The sequence below is a fragment of the Sylvia atricapilla genome, chromosome 14 (genome assembly GCF_009819655.1).
Source record: "Sylvia atricapilla isolate bSylAtr1 chromosome 14, bSylAtr1.pri, whole genome shotgun sequence".
Taxonomy (NCBI): domain Eukaryota; kingdom Metazoa; phylum Chordata; class Aves; order Passeriformes; family Sylviidae; genus Sylvia; species Sylvia atricapilla.
In genome coordinates, this window is record NC_089153.1 from 2,390,766 (window position 1) to 2,409,116 (window position 18,351).

At 52.6% G+C, this 18,351-nt stretch overlaps 1 protein-coding gene and 2 pseudogenes across 1 annotated transcript; all 3 read right to left on the minus strand.

The window, feature by feature from the left end:
* Positions 1-2,606: 2,606 nt before the first annotated feature.
* On the minus strand, positions 2,607-5,050 carry LOC136367734 (protocadherin beta-15-like; annotated as a pseudogene).
* A 1,075-nt stretch (positions 5,051-6,125) lies between these two features.
* On the minus strand, positions 6,126-8,572 carry LOC136367735 (protocadherin beta-16-like). The gene is given in 7 exon segments (XM_066329532.1): positions 6,126-6,410; positions 6,413-6,468; positions 6,471-6,659; positions 6,662-6,861; positions 6,863-7,488; positions 7,491-7,831; positions 7,834-8,572. Coding segments are annotated over 7 exon segments (2,436 nt in total).
* Positions 8,573-11,613: 3,041 nt separating this feature from the next.
* LOC136367736 (protocadherin beta-16-like) lies at positions 11,614-14,023 on the minus strand (annotated as a pseudogene).
* Between the last annotated feature and the right edge of the window lie 4,328 nt (positions 14,024-18,351).

Here is an 18,351-nt window from a genome sequence, read left to right on the forward strand (position 1 = left end):
TTAGTGCAATTTCAGCAAGTGTGGGATTTGTCTACCCAACTGTGCCATGGAGCTAGAACAAAGAATAAGAAGTCCAAAATCTGCTTTGACAGCAAGAGACACGAGAGCAGAGCTAGAAGTGCATTATGACAGCCTACCAGAAATGTTTATGACAGAGTTCAAATATGCTATTAACTGAAGAAAGCAATCTCAGAATCTTTTCCTATTTTTTTTTTTTTTTTTGTGCTTTTGGAGTGCAAGACAAAATTTTACACTAACGAAGAATTTCAGGAAATTGGTTATGCCAACTGAGAACATATTTCCTCTGGAGGAACAATTGCCACGTGCTGCAGCCTGGATCCCCTCCTGCCATGGGCATTGAAGTATCTGTCTGTGCACACCCCAGCTGTGTCCTGAAAGAGCGGCTTTTCCCAGGGCAGTGGGAAGCAGAGGCTCAGCCCAGAATGACCAAGCCGCATTGCCTGGCAGGAAAAACCGGACATGGAGAGGGCAGTGGTAAACAGAATGGGCATGCCAATGAACGCTCTATTGGCTGCATCTCCGCACTCAGGAGCTGTACCCTCTCAAAAGTGCTTTATTCAAAGCACAAAATGAGAAAAGCTGTTGCAGAATGTTGACAAACATTGAAGGAAGTTTCCCAGAGAGATCATCTCTACAAGGAGTTCTGTCTTCACTAAAGGACTCCGCGTGTTTGTTTTTTTTTCTTTTCAGTCTAACACATATTTTGAGGTTCTGAACTCAGACTATTAACAATTTAAAATGTTGACCTGTACAACATCAGCACAAGAGAGTGTGAGGGAGGCTTTCTGAGGATTTCATGCATCACAGACATCATTCAAACAACCAGTTCTCATAGATGGGATCTCTAGAGGAACGGGCTCAGAACATGCTCAGTATGTTTCAAAGGGCAGAAATGGGAATGCAAATGTTCCAACACAAAACCCAGAAAATCATGCAGGACACAATGTTCCAGTCCCATCAAGGAGCCTTGCGTTTAAGGAGCAACAATTGAAAGACCAAATTCAGTGTACTTGTTAAAGTTCTTCTTGACTCTACCTTCCAGGAATTCTCTTTTAATATTTGTGAAGTTTTCCTTCAGTGCACCCAAAGACAATGAACACATTTCTACAATTCTGTTCAGTTACAGCCTACCAGACCAATGTTTGTGCTGCTGTGTTGCCAAGGCAATCCTGAGGTGACACAACACCCAAACCCTTCTTGTATTCCAGAGGAAGATTTGGTTGTGCATTTTGCTGCTCTGCTCTGGGCTAGATAAGGAAGATGACACTGCTGTTCCAAAAGAGTCCAATTCACCTCCTTCCCTGCTGAGCTGGCATTGCCTGTGTTGCAAAGGCCAGGTGGGAGCAACTCCCTGCTTCACCAGGCAGCACTATGGAAGAATCTGAGGATATTCAGTGTCTACACTGAGAAACTCAGGGACAAGAAAGCAAAGCACACAGAGCTCATATCTCAGACAGAGACATCCAGAACTCAGGGAAGAAAGGGACTAATGCTCACATGATATTGTGACTAAGCACACATGACTTCCTTGCTCTCCAGAGCTGGGAAAAAGCCTTTTTGCACTTCTGTGAGGATATGATTTGTTGGGCCAACAGCGACATTGTCCTAAAGCTCAAAACACAGAGATAACCTGTCCTGTCAGACAGGAAGAGAAACAAGAGCATAGTTGTGAAGGCTAACCACATACTTAAAGTTTATTGGAGATGGCAGTAACAGAACTGAAATCTGTTACTAACTAAAGGAGAAAATTTTTAATTCTTTTACTCTCTTCTTTTTGGAGTGGCAGAAATTTCTCCTGAATACAATTTGGAGAAGTTGATTATACTAAATGGAAATAATGATTGACCCTAGAGGAACCACTGACACATGCTGCAGCCTTAATCCCCTCCTCCCATGACCATAGAAGCCTCTGGCTGTGCACACCCCAGCTAGGTAAAGGAAAGAGCATTGAGCTGTCCTGCAGACAGAGTCCCAGCATTGTCTGGAGCCATGTCCCTCTGTGCTGACAGGGACACGGGGGAAATCCTGTCCCTCATCACGATCCTGGGCAGTGGCAGAGTGCTGTGGTGGCAGGCTGGGGAGGATGGGCCTGAGGAATTTGAACTCAGTGACAGAGACATCCAGAACCATAGGAAGAAAATGCCTTGTGCAAACAAGACATCATGACACAGTATTTTGAACTACCTTACTTTTCTGAGCTGGGAAAAAGGCCTTTGTGTAATATCCAAAATCTTGAGATGTTTTGAGCCAAGTAAATCGTTGAGATAGAATGAAGAATAAGTGCTCCAAAGTCTACTCTGGCAGAAAACACAGATGAGCATAGCAGGAAGTGCATTAGGAAAGCCTATCAGAAATGGCTATGACAAAGCCGAAATATCCTATAATATCAGGAGAAGATTCTGAGAACCTTTTCTATCGAATTTAGGGTTTTGGATTGAAAGAAAAAATTTACTCTGATGTACAATTTCAGGAAATTGGCATGCCAATTGGGAACATATCTTCTCTGGGGGAACCTTTACCACATGCTGCAGCCTGAATCCCCTCCTCCCATGACCATTGAAGCCTCTGGCTGAGCCCTCTCACAGCTAGGTAAAGGAAAGAGCATTGAATTGTCCTGCAGACAGAGTCCCAGCATTGTCATGAGCCATGTCCTCTGTGCTGACAGGGACACAGGGGAAATCCTGTCCCTCATCAGGCTCCTGGCCCGTGGCACAGTGCTGTGGTGGCAGGCTGGGGAGGATGGGCCTGAGGAATCTGAACTCGCTGTTGCCCGAGCCCGTAGTGAGGCTGATCTCGTAGCAGTAGGCGCGGGGCAGGGTCCCTGCAGCGGCGGCATCGGCCAGGCCGCTCTGCAGGTTGTCGGCACCGTAAAGCACATGGCCGGTCTCCAGCTCCTTTCTCTTGCACACCTTGCGAGCCACAAAGGCCGCGCTGGAGACGAGGAAGAGGAGGGAGACAAAGACCAAGGAGACGATTAAATAGGTTGTCAGGGAGTCGCCCTGATCCTCTGTGGCCGCAGGGCTGCTGTGCGGGAGGCGCACGTCGGAGAAGTCCTTGAGCAGGAGTGCGCTCAGAGCTGCGGTGGCTGACAGCGGGGGGCTTGCCGTTGTCTCTGACCAGGACAACGAGCTTCTGCTTCACGGCGTCTCTGTCTGTCACCGGCCTCCTCAGACGCACCTCCCCGCTTTGGACACCCACCGTGAACAGCCCCGGCTCGGTGGCCCTCAGCAGGTGGTAGGAGAGCCAGGAGTTCTGGCCCGAGTCGGCATCGACGGCCACCACTTTGGTGATGAGGTAGCCCGCCTCAGCCGACACGGGCACCAGCTCGCCGGACGCTGGGCTGCTGTCCTGGCCTGGGTACAGCACGAGCGGGGCGTTGTCATTCTCGTCCAGCACCACAGGCGCACGGTGACGTTGGCTCGGAGGGGAGGAGAGCCCGCGTCCGAGGCACTGACCGTCACCTCCATCTGCCTCAAGCGCTCGTAGTCCAGGGGCCGCAGCACAAAGACGTGTCCGTTCTCAGAGTTCACCGAGATGCAGGAGCACCAGGGCCGCTCTGCGCTTGCACTGGGGACAGCGAATAGGTCACCTTGGCATTGAGCCCCACGTCAGCATCTGCAGCACTGACGGCTCCAACAAACACCCTGGGCACGTTGTTCTCGCGCACATACATGGTGTAGGACGTCTGGTTGAAGACGGGGGTGTTGTCATGACATCCGAGATGTCCACCGTGAAGGTCTGCGTGCTTGTGAGAGGAGGCGACCCCGCATCTGCTGCTGTCACGCTTAGGATGTGCCGAGCCGTCTCCTCGCGGTCCAGCGCGCTTCACCGTCACCAGCTCATAGTAATTCTTATAGGTGGCCGCAGGGAGAAGAAGAGCTGATCCTCCAGGGCACACGAGATCTGCCCGTTGGCACCAGAATCCCGGTCCATGACCGAAAACAGGGCAACCACTGTGCCAGGCACTGTGTTCTCAGGAAGGGGACTGCTGAAGGAACTCACCACCAGCTCGGGGGCATTGTCATTCACATCCACCACCTCCACCAACACCTTGCAGATTGCTGAGAGGCCTCCAGCGTCTCTGGCCCTCACAATGAGCTCATAAGACTCTGCTGCCTCAAAGTCCCAGAGGTTTTGTGAGTTTAATTTCTCCAGTGATGGGATCGATGACAAATGCTGAGTCACTTTGTCCCACTACTTGGCTGAGTTGGTAGGTAATATCCCCATTAACTCCTGCATCCTGATCGGTTGCCAGAACAGTCAGAACCACAGAGCCCTCTGGAATGTTCTCGAAACCTTTACAATGTACTCCTCGTGTGTGAATATTGGAGCGTTGTCATTCACATCTAGAATGATAATAGAGATCTCGATGGTGCCACTCCTTGGAGGAGAGCCCCCATCTTCAGCAATGAGACAGAAACTCATCTCTCCCTCCTCCTCTCTATCTAATGCCTTCTCCAAGACCAGTTCAAGATATTTCTTGCCTGCAATTTGAGTCTCATAGGAGACACTAAAATACTCGTTCTCAGGAGAGATGCTGTATGCTTGAATTGCCGTTGAGGCCAATATCGAGGTCCTGAGCCCACACCAGTGGGAAAGAAGACCCTGGCTCGCTCGTTTCCGGGATTTCAAAAGTGACTCGTTCCTCGGGGAAAACGGGTGAGTGATCATTGATATCCACCAGGGTCACCTCGACCCGAAAGAACTGCAGGGGGTTGGCGAGCAGCAGCTCGAAGGGGAGCATGCAGGTGGCGGCCTGGCCGCACAGCTCCTCCCGGTCCAGCCTCCCCGACACCACGAGGCGGCCGGAGCCGCCGTCTAAGCGAAAATGCTGCCGGCCGTCCTCCGACACCAGGCGGGCGCGGCGAGCCGAGAGCTGCGCCGGCGTCAGCCCCGCGTCCTCCGCCAGCTTGCCCACCAGGGAGCCGCTCTCCGCCTCCTCGGCCACGGAGTAGAGGATGGGCTCGGCGCCAGCGAGCGGCAGCGACAGGAAAGCAGAGAGACAAAGCACTTGCCTTGCGATCGCCATGGTGCGGCAGCGGCGGCGGCCGGTGTCGGTGTGGCGAATGTGCCGGGCGATTCCCCGCGGAAAGCGGCCAAGTGCGGGGCGGGCGCCTTCCCTCGGTGTGTCCGATTCTTGCGGCGTTCCCTAACGCAGCCGGTGTGTCCCGGCGGCCGGTGACATGGGGCAGCGCTCGCCGCTGCCACCTCCGCTCGACTGTCCTGGGCTGGTGTGACCTGATTCGCGCTGGGCTCGGCTGTACTGTGCTGCGCTGCTCTGTGGTGCGCCGGGCTGGTCTCAGGTCGGCTCCGCGGGGCTGCTCTCAGCTCGGCTCCGCGGGGCTGCTCTCAGCTCGGCGGGGCTGCTCTCAGCTCGGCTCCGCGGGCTGCTCTCAGCTCGGCTCCGCGGGGCTGCTCTCAGCTCGGCTCCGCGGGGCTGCTCTCAGCTCGGCTCCGCGGGGCTGCTCTCAGCTCGGCTCCGCGGGGCTGCTCTCAGCTCGGCTCCGCGGGGCTGCTCTCAGCTCGGCTCCGGGGGCTGCTCTCAGCTCGGCGGGGTGCTCCGCGCTCCGCCGCCTCCGCCTGCCGCAGCCGCTCGGTGCCGCCTTAGCCGAGGGCACCACCCAGCGGTGCGCGCTGGGACTGCACCCGCCGCCGCCCGCAGAACGCGATCTCGAGCGCACACTTTGGGACTCTGCTGCCGGACTCGCCCACCTCCTCTGGGGAGAGAAGGGAGGAATAGGCTGTAGCCCTGGGGGAGTCCTGTCGCCAGAGCATCGCCGTCAGCTGGCCCGACTTCACAGTCTGCTGTGGTCTTGGCTAGAGTTGAGCGAGTCCGTACCTTTTCAGAAAGACTGTGGAAGAGCAGCATAACGCATTTTCCCCGGGCAGCATGAGGCAGAGGCTGAACTCGGAGGGACTGAGCCAGCTTCCCTGGCAGGGGAAACCTGCCTGGAGCCTACAAAGAGAGAGACTATAATAGCCTATAATACCTGGGAATAGCACTACAACTAGGGGGAACCTCAGACCGAGGACGGGGAAGGAGTGTGCATCCCAGCACACGCTCAGGGCATGGACGGTGCAACGCCTACTGGCCTGTCTTGTGGCTAAAAGGGAGGGGTGGCTGTGCTCTCCGCAAGGTCTTCCCTGTCGCGCTCAGGCAGCAAGCGGTTTAGAGGCTCCCCGTCCGTTTTCCAGCCCCGCTTCAGCATTGCTGTGAGGGCTGGCAGGATGGGCCTCAGGAAGTGGAATTCGCTCCTCCCCGAGCCGCTGGTCAGATACTTTTCATAGCCGTAAGCTGGCGACAGAATGCCCGTGCTGCCCACGCCCACGCCGTCACTGGTGAAGTCACCGTCGCGTAGCAGCTGGGCGAGGGAGGAGGAAGTTCTGCCTGGACACGAGCTTTGCAGAGCGTGCTTGCAGCCAAGACGAGGATGGACAAGAGGAAAGGGACGAGACGCCACACAGGGAGGCGATGAGGTAAGTGGTGAGCAATTCCTCCTCGGCCTGCGGCTGCTGTCTACTGGCAGGATCATGGCCAAGCTGGTAGAAGGCATCGGAGAAATCATCCACCAGTGCCACGGCGAGGGTGGCAGTGGCAGAGCGTGACGGCTGCCCGCGGTCCCGCACCAGCACGATGGCCTCTGCCGGGCCGCGTCCCGCTCTGTCACGGCCCGCGCCGTGCGCACCTCGCCGCTGTGCAGCCCCACGCGGAACAGCCCCGGCTCCGTGGCCTTGGCCAGCTCGTAGGACAGCCACGCGTTCTGCCCCGCGTCCGCGTCCACCGCCACCACCTTGGCCACCAGGTAGCCGGAGGGCGCCCAGCGCGGCACCAGCTCCGGCCGCGCTGCTGTCGGGGGCCGGGTGCAGCAGCACGGGCGCGTTATCGTTATCGTCCCGCACCACCACGCGCAGCACGGCCTGGGCGCTGAGCGGCGGGGAGCCGCCGTCGGCTGCGCCCACTGTCACCTCGAAGGCGCGCACCTTCTCATAGTCCAGCGGGCGCAAACTACGGACGGTTCCACTCTCCGCATCCACTGACACAAATGATGCCACGGCGAGGCTGCCTGTTGGTGGTGGCAATAGAGCATATCTCACGCGAGCATTTTCTCCCGCGTCAGGGTCCGTGGCGCTGAGGCGGCCCAGGCTCCTCCCCGCGGGCTCGTTTTCGCTCATCACCATGGTGTAAATTGCCTGGGTGAAGGTGGGTGCATTGTCATTCACATCCAAGAGCCGCACGAGCAGAGTCTTCCATGTCGAGAGGGAGGGGGAGCCCTTGTCGTGAGCTCGCACCGTCACGTTGTATTCCTCCACCTGCTCCCGGTCCAGTGTCTCTGATGTCGCCAGCGCGTACGCATCGGCTGCCAGCAGCGTGATCCTGAAGGGTTGCTCTCCTGTTAGCTCGCAGGTCGTTCTGCCATTGTCCCCCGAGTCCCGGTCCCGCACGTTGAAGAGGGCAACTACTGTGTTCGGCGGGGCGGCTTCGGAGAGGGTGTGGTGAGTGAGGTAATGATCACCTCGGGAGCATTATCGTTCACGTCCTTCACCTGCACCACCACCTTGCAATGCGTGGACAGGCCCCCTCCATCTATGGCTTGGACGTCTATCTCATAGGTCTTTTTTTCTTCATAATCCAAAGGTTTTTTGAGTCGAATCTGGCCTGTCTCTGGGTTTATTTTAAACGTTTGGAGATTTTCCTCTGAATTTTGAAATATGGAATACACTATTTCCCCATTTGTTCCTTCGTCTAAATCACTAGCAGACACTATCACTACTAAGGTATCCTGGGAGCTATTTTCCATTACAGAGACTTATACAGAGTCTGGGTAAATACTGGGATGTTGTCGTTTATGTCCAGAACTACCACACGGATTAAAGCTGTGCCAGACCGCGGTGGAGTCCCACCATCCATAGCAGTGATGCTGAAAGCAACTTCTGGCTGCTGCTCCCGGTCCAGGGCTCGATCCAGCACCAGCTCGGCGTACCTCCCGCCGTCATTTCGCCGCCGGGTGTACACATGAAAATGTTCGTTTGAGCTGATACTGTAATGCTGAAGACTATTGTTCCCTACGTCTGGATCATGAGCGCTTTCCAACAAAAACTGAGTCCCCGGCATTGCAGATTCCGGGATCTTTAACACTATCTCTTTGTTTAAGAACACAGGAGAATTATCATTTATATCCGTGAGTCTTACCTCAGCTCGGAAGGACTGCAGTGGGCTCTCCAGCAGCACCTCAAAACGCGTCAAACAGGGCTCGCTCTGTCCACACAGCTCTTCCCGGTCCATTTGCTCTCTCACCACCAAATCCCCGGTGCGCTGGTTCAGTTCTAAATACTGCTTTTCTCCTTCAGGAACGAGTCGAGCATTACGAGCCAATAATTCCTCTCCAGCTAGCCCCAAGTCCTTAGCGATATTCGCCACAAAGGAGCCTCTCTCCCTCTCTTCGGGCACAGAGTACCGAGCAGTTTCTGCTCTCCTCCCCGAGACACAGAGGACAAGGATCAAAGCCACCGCTCTCCCGGGGAGCGGTTCCTCGCTCTTCCTGAGCTTCATTCCCTTCCAGTGATCCAGTCTGCTGGCCTGTGAGCTGGATGGAGCTGCCGATACAGCCTGCCGACCCCCGAATGGAGCAGCCGGGATGGTGCAGCCCCGCCCGCTCGAATGGCGGGGCGGCGGAACCGGGAGCTGCGCAGAGCTTCCGCGGTCAGCAGCGGCACCAGGCGGCTGATCTGCAGAAGGATTCGAAGATTTCCCAGCGCCAAGCCCGGAAAGCAGATTAACATCTCGTTCTCTCTTCAGAAGTCAGAGCATAGAGATTTAACTGTCCAAACAACCATATTCGAAGAATGGTCACTGGCTGAATGAGCAATGCCTCTTTTGCCTTCTACTTCAAAACGGAATTTATTTAGAGCTGTCTTACTCCTTTTGTTTTGGTTCCCCCTCCCCCCAGCGTGAACGCTTTGAATAAATTACTTCCCGGCTGTTCAGCTAAAACAGCTGTGTATTGTTACAGGGGTCCAGCCACCAGGTGATGTGGTCTTTCCACTACGGCCAAATTCATTCCCGGAATGGACCGAGATTGTTCCCGCAGTTCACGACCTCTCCTGCTGGGAGCCTTTGGGAATGGGCTGGAGGCAGCATTTCAGACCTCAGCTCCACTCGGGAGAAACACTCCTCCGCTTTGCTCCGGGGAGCTGCTGCTTCTGAGACCGCCCTTTCCCAAGTGGTTCTGATTTCCCCTGCATAAATTCTACTCGAGATTCACGGATTTATTCCTGAAATCCTGCTCTTGGGCTGGCTATTTCCTCGGCGATGACTGAGGCAAGTGATCTCGAGACAGCACACTCACCCGAGGGAGTTCCAAGTATATTTTATTGTTTTCTGTCATCATTCGTTTGACTCTTTAAAATTGTTCAACGACAGGAATATGCACATTATTTTATAGATCAATACCGACTGATGAAAGAAATAGAAAAAAGAAAGCTTCTTGACACCCTATATTCTACAGTGCCCTAAGTTAATTGTAAATGGTTTCATCTATTTTACTGATAAACCACAAACAATACTTGTAATTATCTTGTTTTTAAAAATCGCAAAATAGTTATTTCAACTTTACGGGGGAAAAAAGAAAGGAAGAAAGAATACATTGTTCAAAGCCCACTCTTTACAATTAGGAGAAGCACCACTTAATCTCCATAATATCTGTTTCTCCTGGTTGAATACACGGCAGAAAATTAGGATATTATTACAATGCTTTCTCCATAAAAAGCAAGAAATAAGCAAAGCACAAAAGGAACCCCCTCAGAGAAGGCGGTGTAAAAAGAAGTTAAAGATGTGCTGCCAGCTTTCAGTATTTCTTGAAATATGTGGAGGCAGTAGCACTCTCACAATCATACATTATTACATTATCAACATGCAACACGGTTCTCCTCTTCCATCGACATCACAGTTACAAAACATCTGGATGAATAAAGTACTGCTCAAGGGGAAAGTACTCTCACAGAGAAGGCTTCATCCCTGGTACCTTTTAGGTAGATGTTTGGTCTCTTTTTGCCTTTTCCCTGTGAGGACAAACAAACTTGTCTTTCTCTTCTCTTATTGATGGGTGAGCCAAAGGTTTTGCTCAGAACTGGCATTTAGCTCTAGTTCCCTGTTTGAAGAGCAAACTGCATCTGCAGCTCTGGGCCCTGCATCTTCAGAGAGAGGAGCACTGCCCTGCAAAGAAAAGAGAGAAGGTTATCATCTGGGTATTGAAGGAAAGCGGGCGTCACCAAGAAGCTTAGAGGGTACCTCGCACCACTGCCGGTGTCACACCACTCCTCTCTACCGAGAGCCAAAGAGAAGGCAAGACTTGCTGGGTCTCTAATATGAACAGAGATCACCTGCAATCAGAAACCATCCTACATATGGCAAAACTTTTATGAGTCTGAATAAAACTTTAATGAGTTTTGAGTAATTCAAAATGTTAAGAGCCCCAAACAGAGATCACTTTCTCACAAACAGTAAATGTGGTTTATTGTTGATGTATCAAGAAGGGTCCTTGTCTTCCCTGAGGCCACTGTGATTCTGACACCCTGCAGTAAAGTCAGTCCAAGTCATCTGTGTTAATGAAATATGAAAATATTAACTCACTTTTTTTCTCTCTCTTTCTTTAGTGTATGTTAATAAAAGCTGTCTGTTTTTACTTTTAAGTTGTGCTTGTTTCTACTTTTCTCCCCAAATCCTATCTCCCAGTTGGTAAACGAAATTTGGCGAATGTGAAACCACGACACTGACCCTAATGGTTCTGATGTTTCTCCTACCTCATATATGTTCATCATCCAGTCTACTGTGAAGAGCTAGATGGATCCTTGGAAACTCTCCATGGAGTGCCCACAGAATCCCATATTAAGAGGTAACTGACTGATAACCGCACTTTTTTGGCCAACACTATCTATGCAAGTCACAAAAATATAAAGGAATTTAATGGCAGAGGTTCCCACCTCCGTAGCCTCCAGCAGATTGTAAGACAACTTGAGTTCAGGACTGTCACCACTGGTGAATGGCACATGGCCGCGCTGAGCACCAGCTCCCAACAGCAGTGCAGGGGACATCGTTGGTGACACCCCTTTGCGCAGTTGTCCCTGCAGTCCCACCTGAAGCTGGACAAGTCACTACATTCCTATTCTGCCATCTCTGGGAGGATGTATTCCTCGGAATGGTGTCATTCCTGCTCCAGGGCTCTACACAGTGAGTGGGCAGGACCCACTATGGGGGCACATCTCTACCTGTGCTTTCACCTTCTCACGGCCCAACTCCTCCCCTTTGAAATGACACCAACGGCTTGATCTAACACGAATACTCCGCACAGATATTGATGCAGCTGCCCAGAGAGGTGGTAGGTGCCCCATCCCCGGAAATATCCAAGGTCAGGTTGGATGGGGCTCTGAGCAATGGTCTAGTTGAAGGCCTCTCCAGGGCCTGTGAGACCGCCTCTCTCATCTCCCACCCCAGGGACACCTCCACTAGCAGTTCCGCAACTTCAATAGCCCTTACTGCCAGGGCGTGACACAGCTTCCCCCTGCCTGCCCGATCGCCTCAGCTCTGTCACTCCCTCACCTGTGCTGCATCCAGTCGCCTTCGCCTCCGAGGTTGGCCACATCCTGCGAGCACACTGAGCTCCGCTGCTGGCCCGGGCCGGGGGGCAGCCCGGCGGGGAAGCAGGGGAAGAGTGGCCTGAGGAAACGGAACTCGCTGTTGACGGTCCCGGCAGCGAAGCAGACGTCGTACACGTAGCTGCGGGGCAGGGAGCCCGCGTTGCTCTCCGTGGCAGTCGGGGGGAACGTGGGCAAAGTCTCCGTCTCTCCCCGCCTGGCCCGCCGCACCTTCGCTACCACGGCGGCCACCGCGGTGGCGAGGAACAGCGCCGACACGCAGGCGAGGGAGGCGATGAGGTAAAGAGTAAGCGGCCCGTCGGGCTCGGCGGCGGGTGCCCCTCGCTCACCCGTAAATGGGCTTCGGAGAAGCCATCCACCAGTGCCACGGCGAGGGTGGCAGTGGCAGAGCGTGACGGCTGCCCGCGGTCCCGCACCAGCACGATGAGCCTCTGCCGGGCCGCGTCCCGCTCTGTCACGGCCCGCGCCGTGCGCACCTCGCCGCTGTGCAGCCCCACGCGGAACAGCCCCGGCTCCGTGGCCTTGGCCAGCTCGTAGGACAGCCACGCGTTCTGCCCCGCGTCCGCGTCCACCGCCACCACCTTGGCCACCAGGTAGCCGGAGGGCGCCCAGCGCGGCACCAGCTCTCCGGCCGCGCTGCTGTCGGGGGCCGGGTGCAGCAGCACGGGCGCGTTATCGTTCTCGTCCCGCACCACCACGCGCAGCACGGCCTGGGCGCTGAGCGGCGGGGAGCCGCCGTCAGCTGCGCCCACTGTCACCTCGAAGGCGCGCACCTTCTCATAGTCCAGCGGCGGAGGATATAAACATCTCCGTTTTCAGCGTTGACCGACACATCGCGTGCTCTTTGCCCTCCTGCCGCACCAGCGCGTAATTCACACGGGCGTTTTTTCCTGCGTCGGCGTCCGTGGCCTTCATTCTGCCGATTCGGAGCATGGGGCTGTTGTTCTCCGTGACAGACATGGTGTAAACCTCCTGGCTGAACTCCGGGGGGTTGTCGTTCACATCCGATATCTGCACGAAGATGCTTTCCCGAGAGCTCAGCCCCTTCTTGCCCCAGTCCGTGGCTGTGATGGTGATATTATACTCCGCCGTCCTTTCCCTGTCCAGAGCCGCATTTGTTCTCAGTTCGTAGTAATTATCAAAGGTGGGGGTGAGCTGAATGGCAAGTCCCCATCGATGGAACACTCAGTCCTGCCGTTGTCCCCGGAGTCCCGGTCCCGCACACTGAACAGAGCCACCACGGTGCGCGGAGGGGCGTCCTCGGGGATGGACGCGGTGAGGGAGGTGAGCGCTATCTCCGGGGCGTTGTCATTCACATCCAGCACATCCACCTGCACTTTACAATGCGCAGACATTCTCCACCGTCCGTGGCTTTCACCACCATCTTGTGGGATTTTGCTTCCTCGAAATCCAGATTGCCCACAACTCGTATTTCACCGGTGGTGGGGTTCAGCTGGAAGAGCTGCCGGGATCGCTCCGACGTTTGGGTAAAGGCATAGCGCACTTCCCATTGGACCCTTCGTCAGGATCCTTGGCAGCGACTCTGACCACCAGCTGCTCCAAGGGGCTGTTCTCAGCCAGGCGCACCTCGTAGACCTCCCGTTCGAAGAGAGGGATGTTGTCATTGCATCCACCACCACGATCCGGACCTGAGCAGTGCCTGACCTGGGTGGTGATCCCCGTCGGTGGCCGTGAGAAGTAAATTCAGCTCTCCCTGCTCTTCACGATCTAGCTGGCGCTGTAGGACAAGTTCCAGGTATTTTACTCCATCTTTCGCTGTTCAATAGCGAGGGAGAAATGAGGTTTGGTCCGAGGCTGTAGTTCTGCAAACCGTTAATGCCCACGTCCTTGTCCTGGGCGCTTTCCAGGGGGAACGGGACCCAGAGACGCTGTTTCTAAAATTTTTAAAACCATCTCCTTTTCGGGGAACATGGGCGAGTTGTCGTTTACGTCACGGACTTCCACCTCTCCTCGGATAAGCTGCAAAGGATTTTCAAAGAATATCTTAAAGACGGGTGCAGGTATGCTCTGAGGACAGATCTCCTCTCGGTCCAGCGATTCCTTTGCCGTCAGGACACCGGTGTTTTGATCGAGTCGGAAAAGCTGCTTATCCCCCTCGGACACAACGCGGGCCTTGCGAGCCGCAAGCTGGCTCAGAGGAACGCCCAGGTCCTTTGCAATATTGGCGACAAAGGAGCCCTCTCCATTTCCTCCGGCAGCGAATAGCGGAGGGTTTCAGCCGCGCTCTGACACAAGCAAACACACAGAAATAAGATCACTTGCCTCTTGCTATCTCCGCTCCGTCTCCCATACGCCATCACTCTCCAAAAAAGCCATCCACCGTCCTCGGCAGCTCTCAGCATTTTTTAGTATCGTCACAAGCAGAGCGGTGTTGGCCAGCAGTCCTGGGGTGAAGGAATCTGGAAGCCCCCGAGAGCGCCGGCTCCTTTGCGAGCAGCTGCTCACACGGGTTTTTGTCTCTCTGTGTCTGCAAACCGGGGCGGGCGGAGGGACGCGCCGGTCCGCGGCCAACACCCCCACCCAGCGTCGGAAGGGAGAATATTTCCTCTCAATCGGGGCAGCGCTGCTGGTTCGGGCTTTGCTGCTTGAATCCGCACTCTTTGTGCCGAAGAGAAGAAAAAAGATGCGGTGTAAATGCTCTCCTGTCTGGGAAGTGGGATCTCTGCCCGTACAGAGCGCTGCTCTGGGTATCACATCGCTCGCGACCACAAACTTCATACACAGCTTTTGGTTTGTGTTGTGTAGACACGGCATAATCCAGTGCCATAGAAGAGTTTTTCCTTCTCTTCTCCACTTGTTAATCAGCACAAGGCGATTTGCAAGTGTGGTGAGTCAGAGAAGCGATTGGAAGTGAGAGCTGGTGCCAGAGAGCTGACAAAGAATTGACCCTAAGTAAAGGTTTCACCATCACCACAGCTCGCCATCACAGCAGGAAGAGAATGCTGTTCTAGGGTACATCATTCTAATGCTGTTTTTTCCTTAGTGGATATTACACCTCGCCCGACGTTTACACATTTCTATGTGAAAAAGACGCTAAACCTGAGGTTCTGTATCTGCCTAAGGATATATTAACAGCCAGTTAATACAAAAGACAAGGAAAAAAACAGGGAGCTCCTAATTTAAAGTCCTCGATACACAAACGCTAACGAGGAGCTAACGGAGACAGCAGCAAAGATAAGGCTCTCATCACACTAATTGATGGGCCATTAAGAGACTAATTGAAACGTAGATTCCAGAGGTTCAACTAGAAACTCTGTGAAAGATAAAGGAAAAGAAAAAGTTCTAAAGTTCTCAAGGATTATGAGAAAAAGTCATGGAAGAGAACTAATTGATGACAAGGTGTTTGAGGGAGGCTCCAGGAATTTGCAAGGTTTATTATGGGATGATTAGAGGCAGAATCAAACTCGCTAAGAGGGAGATGCCTATAGCAGTCCTGTTAGGAACAGCCTTGGGAAAACGGAGGTGGAAGGGGACACCGAGGGGTTCTGGGCACATTCGGGTACTCTGAGGCAGAATCGTGCCTGAAATGGGATAAAACCCTCAGGGTCAGGCAGCTGGGCCTGAAGAGAGACTCACACCTCGACTGCTTCTGCGACGAGTGCACATACTGTGCTGAGGATGTGCACAGATGCCTGCGAGCCCAACCCAACTCCCTCCCACAGAATTAAAATGAAGGAGAAAACAAAATAGAGCTTGCACTATTTACCTGTGGTCCGAGTAATTCAGATTTTACTATAAAAGGAATTACTCTTTTAAAAACTATTATTATAAAGTATCATAACCCTCTTGGTTTTAACACATTTTTTTTAATTTCCTAGATGTTTTCCCCTTATTTTTGTTTGCTAAAAGGAGTGACGCTGTAAAACAATGTTCAAGAAGTCAAGTTCTAGAAATCTCTGATGTCTTAATTTGCTAAAAAAAACCAAAAAACCAAAAAAACCCAAAAAACTTCGTGACTGTATCAGTAGGAGAAAGTAAAAACTAGGGTTGGCTTTAGGATTCCCGGAAACTTCAGCTAGAAAAAGATCTTGCACGAACGAAGTATTTTCGGCGACTTCCTCTTATCTCCCTTGACTTGGAGATATGATAAGATCTAAACCACTAACATTCATCAAAGGGCAGCTCCTCCTTTCTTCCCTTCCAGGGAACGTCCGTCTCTCTAGCTGTGATCTTTATCACCAACAGAGAAGTCAAATTATAGACCAAGCACAGCACAGACGTGCTGGGAAAGTGGTTTTTCTCCTTTTTTTTTGCCACGCAAAAATAACGGTGACACCTGTAATCTACTTGCTTTGTGCCAGTTTTTTCAGCTCGGCACCTCCGACGGAGAAATGTGTATTTCCTTCCAATTATCCTGATCTTTAGCATCTCTGCGCAGCAGGGGAAAGACATAGGCCGAGAAAAGCTTCCATAGACACATCCTACCCTGAGTGCAGGAGCCAAATTATTGTCGCTCCCATCATTTCAGAAAGGAAATTGAGTCCTTCAGCTTCAGGCGTCGAAGGGTGTAAGAAGAACACTGATCCTTAACGGAGCTCTTGGCTGTAGTAATATCAGAAGCTCATCAGAAGATGCTGTTTTGATGGACGTTTTTATTCTTTCAGATTTTAGAAAAATGATAAAAAGGGTCACTTACCGTGCAGTACTAGAAAGTTAATTCTGGTATTTTTCTTTGGGTCACAACAGTGAAATAGGAGGGTATTAATTAAAGAAAAAGAGATTTGAATACTGCCAGACAGAGGGACGTTGTATTTTAGGACAAACGAAGGAATTATACCCATAATAAGAAAGATTTGCATAGATGTGCCAGAGAATTCACTTATCTCCTTGGGCATACTATGATATTTGCAGGTTTCCTCATCTTTGTTTTAGTGATGACATCTTATCCTAAGAAGGACAAAAAAAAAAAAAAAACCCACAGTGTCTTCACTTTTTCATTTCAAACTTTATGCTAGAAAAACATTACAGCATCATATCCTGCTCAGTCCTGGTATGGCTTCGGTTTCAGAACACACGGTGCTAAAAGAAAATTCTGCCCTCACTCTGAAGCCTGAGCAATTTCAATTTCCAAAATCCTTTTGATCTTTCATCTTGGAGTTGATCTCTGCCGAGTGAAATCTCAGAGATCTCGTGCCAGGTTTGTGGTCCCCTCGAATAGAGGCTTGTTCTCCATCCCTGGAGCCACTGTCCGCTCCCCTCCAGTGCACCCTGATGGCTCGGGAGGAGTCTGCAGAGAAGAGAACAGATACTCCCAGGGTCACAGCGTTTTCCACTTCTGAGTGAGAAGAAGGACCAACACTCCCAACCTCTCCTATCCAGACAGCTCGCAGGATGGGTTTCTTCTTCGTCTCCGTAACAGTCAGACAGAGTCCGAATTCCCAGCCATCCCGCGGAACTGGTGGCCGGAGCTCTCAGCTGGATGTAAATGTGAGAAAGTGGGAGAACCATTCCTAACCTTCTGGCTTTTGGGTGTATTGTAAATACACAGGAAAATGTGTATGAGGCTCCTTTTCCGAGAGATAAACCAGCCTCCTCCCTCTGTCTGCATTCAGTGCAGTGAGTGCTTTCCCCATCAGTCTGTTAAAAGCAAACATTTATTTTCCCGGTAGTAACTCGGTGCTTACCAACCAACCGACTCGGAGTCACCGGCCATCCAGTGAAATCCTCCCAAATGCCTCAGGGAGGCCCTGGGGAGGCCAAGGTCTCCACCCTTCACATTCCCTGTTTCGCTTTGTGCTCTCGGCTTTTCCAGACACGTCTCGATGCGGCGATTCCAGCGCATCCTTTGGAGAGGCTGCAAACCAGGGCGTATTCCGGAGCAACCGGGGTGTTTCGCGGGCTCTCAGCCGGTGCCAGCGCCAGCATTGACTGGCGGTGCTCAGTGGTGTCCCCGCACCCAGCAGTGAGTGCCCAGCGCTGGCCAAGAGCGCCACTGGGCGGCCCCGCAGGAACTGCACAGGGGCGTCTGCCCGAGCTCGGCAGGAATCTCTCTCTCACCTTCCGGCCATTGCAAGGACAAAATCTGAAATTATTTCCCGTCTGGACTCTTGGGCACATAAATGCACTCCCTTAGTATTTGTTGAGATATTTGGTTTGGCATTAATAATCCAGGCAAAGGTGAAAACGTCCTACAGAATCCTTCAGTGAAGTGCTTAACAAAGACATGGGCAAACACAGCAAACATTGCTCATGTGCTGTGCACTACATTTTCCAGACGTCAGGAAATAAAGGCGTTTTCAAGCACAGGCTGTTTGTGGGAACCTGAGTTTTGAATCATTCTATTTCAGAAGGAGATCTCACCTGTGGGATGAGCTCTCCTAAAGTATTCACAGTCAAGAACCAATTCAGTATTAACAGCAGCAGGACCTCTGCTGCCCTTTGGATCAGCTGCAATAGATTTCCAAAGATTATCTTAAAGATGAGCCTGCAGCTATTGCTGTGTGGACAGATCTCCCTTTGCTCCAGTGACTCCTTTAAAGTCAGGACTTCATTGTTTTGATTGAGGCAGAAATGCTGCTGCTGCTCCTCAGACACAGTGGAGAACACATTCTTCCTAGGCAGCAGTATTTCCTTTCTGATGACACCAATTAATGAGTCCATCTACTCTAAACCTCCCTGTGTACCTTTAGCTCAAAGAACAGAGGAAACTCCCTGCTT